General features: G+C 42.1%; 1 protein-coding gene across 1 annotated transcript; it reads right to left on the bottom strand.

The window, feature by feature from the left end:
• Window positions 1-1053: 1053 nt before the first annotated feature.
• On the bottom strand, window positions 1054-4305 carry IL6 (interleukin 6; the record flags this gene model as incomplete). The annotated part of the gene is made up of 4 exons (XM_084281596.1): window positions 1054-1245; window positions 3530-3676; window positions 3840-3953; window positions 4054-4305. The coding sequence occupies 4 exons, from the start codon at window positions 4303-4305 to the stop codon at window positions 1054-1056; spliced, it is 705 nt and encodes a 234-aa protein (XP_084137722.1).
• Window positions 4306-10325: the final 6020 nt, after the last annotated feature.

Genomic DNA, 10325 nt, shown 5'->3' with positions numbered 1-10325 from the left:
TTGCATTCATGTTACAGTGACCTCTCCATGCTAGTGGAATATAAATGACAAAAGACAAATGGATTGGATCATCATGAGTCACTGATGTCTTAGCAATAATATGTTGATTTCTCTCACCTGGCGAAAGATCCTAAGATATTTTTTTTCTACATCTTCAGGGGAGGGGAGAAATGTTTCGTCAAACTTGGAAAATTCCCTTGAATGACAGCAGTAAGTCTAATCAGAGGATAATCAGGTTATATCAAACCTGTTAATTCAGTATCTGACCACTTTATTTGTTTCAAATAGATTGCTGACTTGTAAGCATCTATTTACAAATTTATAGTGTTCCCTATTAAATTTATGGGACTCATTATCCATTTGTTTCTTGAGCAATAATGCTTTATCATATTCAGTACTGAAGTACATACAGTACATACTGATGTAAATACAGTACATACAGTGAAGTACATACAGTACATCTATTTATATACCATTTTAAGAATTTTATGTAGATTATGCTGTATATGTATGTATAGATGTATTATGTAGCTATCTGCTCTAATTATACTGATAAAAATTTAAATTATTGAAAATAGTTATTTTGATAATTACTGGCATTAAAATATAGATATATTAGATTCCCTCCATCCTCATTAAAATTCAAACAGGTTGTACAGGTTTTTTTCAATCAGTTTTTATTTGTTTACAAAATATAAATAGTCATAAATGCAATCTCAAATATTTTAAAAGCATAAGTTATACAACAATCTAGCTTCTGAAAAATCCTTTTGGTATCAAATACATATTAAATAAGTTGATATTCTGAATAATAACATTAGAAATGAAATAAAATAGGTCCTTTCTTTAAATTACTTCTAAATATTGAAAATATAAATAGAAATCATTAGAAATGAATAAATATTTTAAATACAATAAATAGGTTCCTAGAAGGAAATGAGGATATATAAAAATGAAAACCATTGTTACTATTTCTGGTTCTTAAAACAGAACAACACTGTCATCTGCCACATGACAGATTTGTAACAAAGGATCATGCCCGAATTAAAACATTCAGACACTGACACTCCTGGTGTTTTTCAAATAGCGAACAGCCCTCACGGTTTTCTCCATAAATGAAGTAAAGTCTCGGAGGATGAGGTGTGTGGTGATTTTCTCTATCCAGGTCTTATCCGATTTCAGCTTTGTGAGGAGGGATTTCTGGGTAGCTGAATCTGGGATGACCACTTCATCAGGATTTATCACCTGTGAAAGACAGAATATTGAAGTGCCCTTGTTAAAATGGTTTAAACAATCTTGACAGTGATTGGTTTATACATAAGAATATGTTTCAACCAGCTGTGTATTCACCCATTCTGCACAGCATTCTGCACGGCAGACCCCCCTGCAACCTGTGTATATCTACAGCTCCACTTCTGGCGTGGGATTTGAGGTATGTTTGTATCTGCTGCTATGTCTCCAGAAGAATCAAAAGCTCTTGTCTAATCTATAGCGTTTGTTCTGGTTTGCATGTTCCAGTCAAATGCGCTGCACTGGACAGATCAAACACTTTTGCCTGGTGTCCACCTACCATATGGTTAGCTGGGAAGATGCTGAACATGATATGTCCTAATCCATACTGGCTGCTGCATCCTGAATCATAAGTTAATTAGATGACATTCAAGTGCTCTCGCATTTGGTGGTAGATTAACGGTTTTCAAAAGACACCAAACTTGTCTAGCTGCTTAATTCCTACTTTCCAGGCATTGAGATACATGGAAGATTAACCATTACCACTTTCTTTGGTGTGTGGCATCCTAAGAACAAGATGAGTAAGAGAAGTTTCATATCTAATTCTAGCAGTCAGCTCTGGGAACTGGATACCCAAATGGTTTCGAAGAGCTTGTCCCATGGTGTGGCTGGATGACTTTTTTAAATGGGACTTGCCCAAATCATGGAGCAGTTTCAGTTCAGTTTCTAGAAGTCTAATTATAAAGTGTCTTATTCATCCTGTTCTTAAGATTTGTCCTACTCTTTAACAAGTGACAAAAGCACGTGCACCTCCTTCTGGAACTTTTTTTTTGGTCAAATTAAAGTAATGAACATTTGAACATTTACTTGTGTCTAGACTACTTGGAGGTGGATTCTGATCATGTTTAGTTACAGGTATGTCAGACACCTTTTTGCATGTTTTTTTTTTTTTTTTTTTTAATTTGGATATCCAGACAGGTATCTTGCTAATGGATCGACTTGACCACAAATGACAGATTCTTTCCATCTGCTCTCCTTGCCTTAAACAGCAGAGAGACTTCCCATAAAGAAAAGTTTCCACCCTGGAGATCAAGGCTCCTGATTTTCTCAGAATCTCCATAGTTCCTTCAAATGAAGGGTTTGATTTGACCATTGAGTTTAATTGCACCTGTCCTAATTACCTCTACCTTTATAATTTTCAGAAAAGGCTAGTCTCACCGAGCTATAAAACAAACTTTCTGCAAACTAATGAGTTTGAGGTCAGTACTCAGCTGCTGTCTTATGACAGGACTATTATTCTTAGCAAGTACAGTGTGAAAAAAGCAGTTCAGCTTCCTTTCACTTAAAGAATGATGAACATAAATAAATATGTTAAGAAAGGTATTAGTATCAAACAATGGCCTTTTCAACACTGAAAAGCACCTTGAAGGAAATAATGCCCTGAGACTTCCGCAGTTCTTAATTCTGGAATCCTTACTCACCTGGGTGGTTCTTACTCATGCAAAGTTTCACTGATGACAAAGAAAGTATTCATCTTAAGGATTATTAACATGAGTAAGAACTGCAGGAATGAAATGAATTTTAAAGTGTGATCTTTCAATGCACTCCAAAACACACAAAACAGCTGTCAGAAATGAATAGCCTTTAGTTTACTAAATCAAAAGAGAATCAGATGTCTATAAAGAATATACATATATTTTTCCCCATGATGGTTGCAAGCAAAACCAAGCTTTTCAATAGGCAGTGCCTTTAATTTAGTTGGGTCATTAACTTATGTTCTGAATTTACCTGTTTTCTTTGATTGTAAATTAGTGATATTTGAATACACCACACAGCTCACTAGAAAAGTTTGTTTTGGAGAGTTTTAAAGATTCATAATATTGTAAAACTGTATTTACTATTATTCATGTGGGTTTTAAGATAAGTTATCGTATTTCTTGGAGTTTTGCAACATTAGGAGGTTAGGACTGAACTGCAGTTAGGAAAGAATTGCCTGAGAAGTCTCAGCCAGGCAGCATTAGCATATTTGTTCTTAAACAGAAAGCTGCATTTAATTGTCAGTTTGGAAATCAAAAATGAAAACAGTAAGTGGGAAGAAGAGTAGTTTCTTTAACAAAACAAACAAAACCTTTAAATTAGTCATAAGGTTAAATATCTGAGCATAAGGAACTGCTGTCACCTGTTCATCCTGAGAGAAGTAAGAGTGGGAAATGTTTGGCTTCGCAAGCTCCCTATTCCTCCGACTACACATCAGTTCTAAGTCACAAAAGTTGTCTGAGTAAATTTAAAAACAACTCACCATCTGCCTTATCGTCGTTGCCAGATGCTTTGTGCTATAGCACAGCGACTCAACTTTTTGCTTTTCACTAGTAAAAGTTTCTTGTACGTATTCAAGGTAGGTCTGAAAGGTGAAAAGCCCGCTGGAGAGTTTCTTCAAGCATTTCTCCTGGAAAGGGAAAGGTGAGAAGGTCAGCTCTAACTCGGATGTGGCTTCGGCGGAGCGTGGTCTGTAGGGGCAGGTGGGCAGGAGGGAGGGGGGCACAAGCTGCTTTTGGGGCAGGCCCCAAACTGCTGCCGGGGTTCGGGCGAGAAGGGGAGCGGTTCCTTGCCTCGTCGAAGCCAGCCAGGAGACAGCCGTCTTCCTCCGTCACCTTGGGGAGGTTGAGGTTGTTCTGGACCAGCATCTCCATGCTGTTCTCGCAGACGGTGAACTTCTCGCACATCTGAGGGGAGAGACACCCACACCTCGCGTCGCACCTCGGCGGCGGGCAGCAGCCCCCCGACCCCAGGAGGACGACCACCCCCTCGCGGCCCCGTACCCACCTCCTCCTGCAGTCGGGCCGCCCGGGCGTGCAGCAGCCAGGCCAGGGCCTCGCAGTCGGGCAGCGCCGCCCGCCTCGCCCCGGCCTCCTCCGGCTCGGCCTCCCCGGAGGAGTCGGGGCCGGCGGCCAGGGGCAGCGGCGCGGCGGCGGCGGGCGGAGGCAGCAGCGGCAGCAGCAGCAGCAGGGCGGCGGCGGAGCGGAGGGAGGGCGGCCCCCGGCTCCTCGCCGCCTGGCAGCCGTCGGGAGAGCTCATGGTGAGGCTCTTCTTCTTCGGCTCCGTCCCGTCTTCGGAGGAGGAGGAGAGGCCGGCGGGTTGAGTGAGCTCCGGGCATCCCTGAACGTGTATTTATCGAGGGGGCTTCGAGATTATTCACGGCCTGGGAAAATCCGGGCTGAGAACACGGGGGTGTGCGCTCGCCCCGTCTGAGCGCGGCGGGATTGTGAAACGGGGCCGTGGGGGGCGAGCCGAGAGGAGCCGGGCAGAAACATGAAGTCATTTTCCCAACCGGTAACTCCTTGAGGGCCGGGCTCCCGCTGCAGCAGCCGCGGCCGCCGGCTCACCTGGCCCCGCCGGGCCGGGACAGGGGCTGCAGCCGGGGCCGGAGCCCCCCGGAGCCCCTCGGGGCCGGGCACCCTCCCGCGGGGTCCCCGCGTCCCCCTCGCTGTCAGCCTGCACAGAGGCACGGACGCCCGTCGGGTGTCCAGCATCAGAGCCACAGCCTTCGAGTGGTTTGTGATTTACATCTGCGCTTCCCATGCTCTTACTGTGTACAAATACGGGGCTAAACGCGCTCGTTTAGCTGCACGCGTCCAAGCTGTACGTGGTCACAGGCACAGGATGATGCGCGTCCCATGCACAGCGGGTGGAGGGCCAGCTCCTGCAGCCAGCACAGGGCAAGGACCGCAGGAAATGCCACGCAGTTACCTGTTATCTGCAGCCTTATCCTTCCACCTGCCTGGGGGGGGGGGGGGGAGGCGGTGGGAATTTTAACATTTCGCAGGGAGATCCTTCACCCAGGGCATGTGAGTCTGTCCAGCTCCATCGCGTGGGGCACGGGCTGAGACCGACTGCTCCAGGATAACTGCTGGGATGTCTCGAACTGATTTTGGCAAAACGGGCTTGTTTTTGTGAAATCTGTACCTTTATCTCGGGTGGACAGAAGCAGAGAAAGACCCAGTTCTGGTTCTGGAGTGTGGAAGATGTAACATGGGGCATAGGAGAAAGGATGACACAGTGTGACTGCACTTGGGTGTCCTCATGTGGACTCTCCTTTTTAACAAAGGCAGACGCTGCCAGAACACACACACACACACACACACACACACACACACACATATATATTTTTTTCAGAAGAACCTGGATAGACAACCTCAGGAAAGAAGCAGAATACTTTTTTTTTTTTTTTGGAGTGGAAAGGCAGCTGTAGTGATTTTGCCCAGGGGGAGATGACAGCACTGAGATGCAAGTGTAACAGAGTGATCCTCAGTAGCAGCAATCAGAACCATGCCTGGTGCTCAGCAGAGAGAAGCCATAGCAATAAGAGGATAATATTAGAATAACAGAATTAATAACAGAATAAAAGGATAAAACATAAAACTAACACTCTGAGTGACTCATATCAAGGATTTGTTTGCAAGGTGCCAAAGGCCAGAAACAAGCAGACCAGATCAGCTCAGTACTGCAGACAAGCCTGGTGTTTTCCTTCTGGTTCATCAGGGGCAGATACAGCAGGGATGGACACTCGTTTCCATTTGTGATAGCACATCGATGCACATCCAGGAGAAACATTTCCTTCCAATTCCAGACAGCTCATGACCTGTTCCCTACAGACAGATCAGCTTTCCTTTTGTTGCCCTTTACCTAGCTGAACTGAAAACACCGACTATTCCTAAAATCACCTGAACTTGATGAAATGCTACATTTACTTAATAATATATTTTCAGCAGGCTTTCTGAAAGTTAGTCTTGTTTGTAATTTTTAATTTTGTGATTTTATTTGATGTTGTCCTTTTTTCCTTGTATCATGTCCATTCCTTAGCAGTGTCCAAAAGACCTTTTTGTGCTGATCACTGTTATATGGGTTTACTCTTGACAATGCATCTAGTTATATCTTCAGAGTGAAATACAAAAAAATTCCAATTGTTGTTTCTCATCTTAAAGTTTCTAAGTTTTCTGTCTTTATTGCTTCTTACTGATTTTTGTTATGTTTTGTTTTGTTTTGTTTAGTCTTTGTATTTGAGTGTCAGTGTGACTTTTCAGAAGTACAGAGTATCCTTACATGCTCCCATGGAAGTTGCTAATTAATGCCTTATAAACTCAGTGCTTGACAATCCAGCACAAAGCACAGCATTCAAGAGGAGGAACTCAAATTTACACAATGCCATTAAAATGCTTCTGCTACTAGATGCTGTAGCAGAAAACAGATGGCTGTATCCTGACGTGCAAACCCTTCTTAGTGGGTACCCTCAAAAATAGTGGGTACCCTCAAAACTATTAACAAAACCTCAAAAATAGTGGGTACCCTCAAAACTATTAACAAGGGATCTTGAGTTCCTATAGCTCTTTAAGAGATGGGTTTTCTGTTGTCCATCAAGACACGAACACTTCACCCATTTTTTGGCTTATTTCTTGTTAAGTATTTTTGTACTATTTGCTGAAGTTAAAGGGTCAGTAAGTGCTTCCATGTCTCTTCTCCACAGTTTCTGTGATACATTAGTGATATCATCTTCAAGAGCCTACATCAAAAATCCCAGGCTTCAGAAGAGAGGTGTGTTTGTTTTTTTTTCCATGTATTTTCAAATAAAAAGTCACTACCGGCTTCACCAAGAGGTTGAATAGGAGAAAATGAAACCAAACTGCCCCGTGCTCTACTTGAAATGAACAGGTTGAGCAGGACATTGATATCCTGCATTCATGTTTCTCATAACTAAACATTGCTTTGAGAATCTACACATGACACCAAAGAGCACTGGCACACAGGAACAACCTTTGCTTTTGCTGCATCGAAATTTTCTTTGGTTCTTTGCCAGCAGGGAACCACAGAGATGTTGGGGATTTTTTTGTGAAAAGCTCTGGGGATTGCTCATTTTCTTTCCCTAAAGGCAGGCTTGCATCATTTTTAAACAAGACTAGGATATGTAGTAATAGACTCAAATTTTCTCCTTGAGCATATCATATGCAAATACCATGAATTTCCATGCCTTAGGCTAAATTAGAGGTTTAGAGGAAAAATTCTTAGCTTTAATTTATGTTCTAATTTTCAACTTTATCTGCTTAGTCTTGAGAAGAGAAATTGTGCCATGGTCTTCTCTAATCAACCGTCAAGCTGGCTAGTATGTGGTCCCAAGTTAAAGAGGCCCTGGAGGTAACTGTTCTTGGGGAATATCCAAATATCACAGGTCACCCTAAATAGACATGTCCCTGCCAAATCATAATGATTGCAGACAGATACCCATATGTACTCCTTTATGATTCAAAGTGGTTTTAAACAGCCATTTTAACTCTGGAATGGGATTAAGGTAGCACTCGTCAGTCACCCTAGACTTGCCCCAGTAGTACTTTTCTGCTGTGGCTGCACTGATAAATGGCATCAGTAAGTGATTTCATAAGCCTTTCTCATGGGAGGAAGGTAGCTCGCACTTTGCCTCCATCATGGTGCTGCACACCTTTTCATATGGCTGCATGAGGCACCAGAGCAGAGAACTGGTCGAGTTACAAATTCTCCCATATTTTGTCTTTCACAAGCTCAGCACCTGCATACTAACTGTATTTGGCTTCTTCGTGACCATTGCCCACTCTTGTGTATACACGGTTTTGACAAAGATCCCTTTTTTATTATGAGTTTTGTGTTTTGCATTATTATTGATGGACTGTGCTCCTATAGAAAGTCTCTGTCCGCTTTTGAAAGTAAATTGACTGTAAATTCTGCTTGTGTTTAAACAACTTCTTGTTTCCATTTGAGCTCTATTCTAAGTATGAAAGATGAAAATTCAAAGACATTCTATGACTAAAGAGAAGAGGAAGGTTTTTCAGTCATCAGGGAAGATGATGAAGCTGAAAAGAGAAAACAGTGAGCAGTTAGAGTATATCAGAGGTACTGAATGGTGTAACTATTTGTTATTTTTACTGTTTATCATTTTTTAACATAGTATGTTAGAAGTAGATTGTGTTTTACAAAACATTCAAAAGGTAAGTTCTTCCGCACAGCTTGCTCAATGCGAAAGGAGAACAAAGGGGTGTCAATGTTTAGCTATGAAACAATCACACTTCTGAGAGCATGCCAAGTCTAGTTCAGTTCTGTAAGCATAGGATCTCTTTCAATCTTACATAAAAATTTGATATGTTGTTAATGAGACCCTTGTAGATCTAAGTATTTACCTACATTCAAGTCTACTTTTTTGTTACCATGATCTCTTTATCAGGCTGTTCTCTCACTCAGTCTGACCTCTAGCCATGCATCTTCATTCTGTTTTACTTCATGACTGTTTTTCTGCAATGTTGTAAGTTACCTAACCCAAGTCGTATAGTCATCCTCTTGTGTTTTTCTCCTGGATAGCAGAAGGTTCTTTTTCAACTGACAGCTGAAGTTGAACAGTGGTTATTTTTATAATTGTATGCAAAATTATTCAAGAGATACTACTTCTTAGGCTTGAGAGAGCTTTACTTCTACATCAGAGTTTAGAATATGGAGAGGTGTCTAAAGTGGAAGTAGGTGTCATTTTTATATCCAATCTGAGCGTAATGAGTCATACAGACTGTCCACCTAGAGGGCTATCTTTTACTTATGCTACAAGGTGGTAGTAATGCTTTACTGGACCACTGATAAATGTATCATAACTCCATTGCCAGAATCAGGTGCAAGAATTTAGTGCATCTCTCTTTGGGAGATAACATTCAATAGTAAGTTATATGTGTTGGAATTTTTTCGTAGGAGATGAATAACTAGAAAAACAAGACACACTATGCACCTGCTACAACAGATATGCAATTATACAAAGGTTTTTGGAGCTCAAGGATCCTATAGTGATATAGGGGAACTACTGAGGAGTTTGCCACTATGGTCATACCTTTGGCCTTACAGTCCTGTCAAAAAATCTTAACATCACTGCTCAGAAACTGCCTTAAGTAACTTCCTCCTTGCTGTGAAGGTTTTAACAAAGCCCTTTATTGTTCTATACTGAATTTGCTAAAGGGAATCTATTTACTATAGTGGGAGCCCTTTGTAATTGCACGTCAAAACACTATAACAGCAAGGATTAATAGGTTGTGCTGGATCTGTAATCTTCACTCTTCCCATACTACTATTATTGAAACAAAAGTATCCTGAGGGGGCAAGGTGGCTATAAAGACTTTGATCCAATCATCAGAGGGTTCAAATGGTCTAGGTCCAACTAGATCTTTCCACCAGGTGGCCAATTAGAAGGCTAGGTGGTTTTAGTTTAGATGGCTCAATGGGGATATGGGAGATGCTGAGGCACATCTCTTTCCTATCCAAAGGGATTGGGAACCCAGATTTGCTACTTTACAGGAAAGTTCTCCAACTCCTAAAAGTAATCATGGCCATCAGGTATTTTACATTCTGTCCTCTTAAAGTGAACTATTTTTCATCAGATAGAAGAGGTCAGGAATCAATGTGCTGTCTTGGTGGGCTGGCCTGTATTTCAGGTGATGCTTGCCACAGTATATAACACAAGAAATGTAGCCCTTGGGCAGAAATAGAAAGCGATTCCCAAGAAATCTTGTGACCTCAGAGCTGTTGAGTAAGCCTGGGCAGGACTGAGGACCCACAGTATTGTCTCTGCTTCCTCCATAGGTTGTGTTTTGGGAGGAAGAGCTGGTCTGCACACCCAAACCCAGGATAAGTTCAGTGTTGGCTGCCTGGGAGAGAGATCTGTTTTCCTGAGGGAGAAAAGCTCCTTTCCCTGTTGTTTCTTTTGTGCTGGTGCAAGAGCTCCTCATGTTTTTTTGACTGTCTCTCACTTATCTCTTTGCAGGGGAACACCATGGCTCTGTCTGCCCCAGTCAGGTGCTGCTTGAAGTAAAGTCCCCTGGTATCACTCGTCCTGAATGTAGCGATTCCCCTGCTGGTTTTAAAAATACATGTGAAACCAAAAGGAAAAAAAAAGAGAAAAAAAAAAAGAACACTAAAAAAAACAGAAGCAGTCTAGATGAACCAAAGGAGTCTGAAAAACCCTAACTGTCCCCTATGCCTGAAATGGTGTATGACAGTGGCAATTTTGGTGTGAAGAGGGAATGCGTTGGGTATCTCCCTTG

This window comes from Netta rufina, assembly GCF_964035555.1.
Source record: "Netta rufina genome assembly, chromosome: 2".
Lineage (NCBI taxonomy): Eukaryota > Metazoa > Chordata > Aves > Anseriformes > Anatidae > Netta > Netta rufina.
This window is presented reverse-complemented; position numbering and strand designations above follow the sequence as displayed.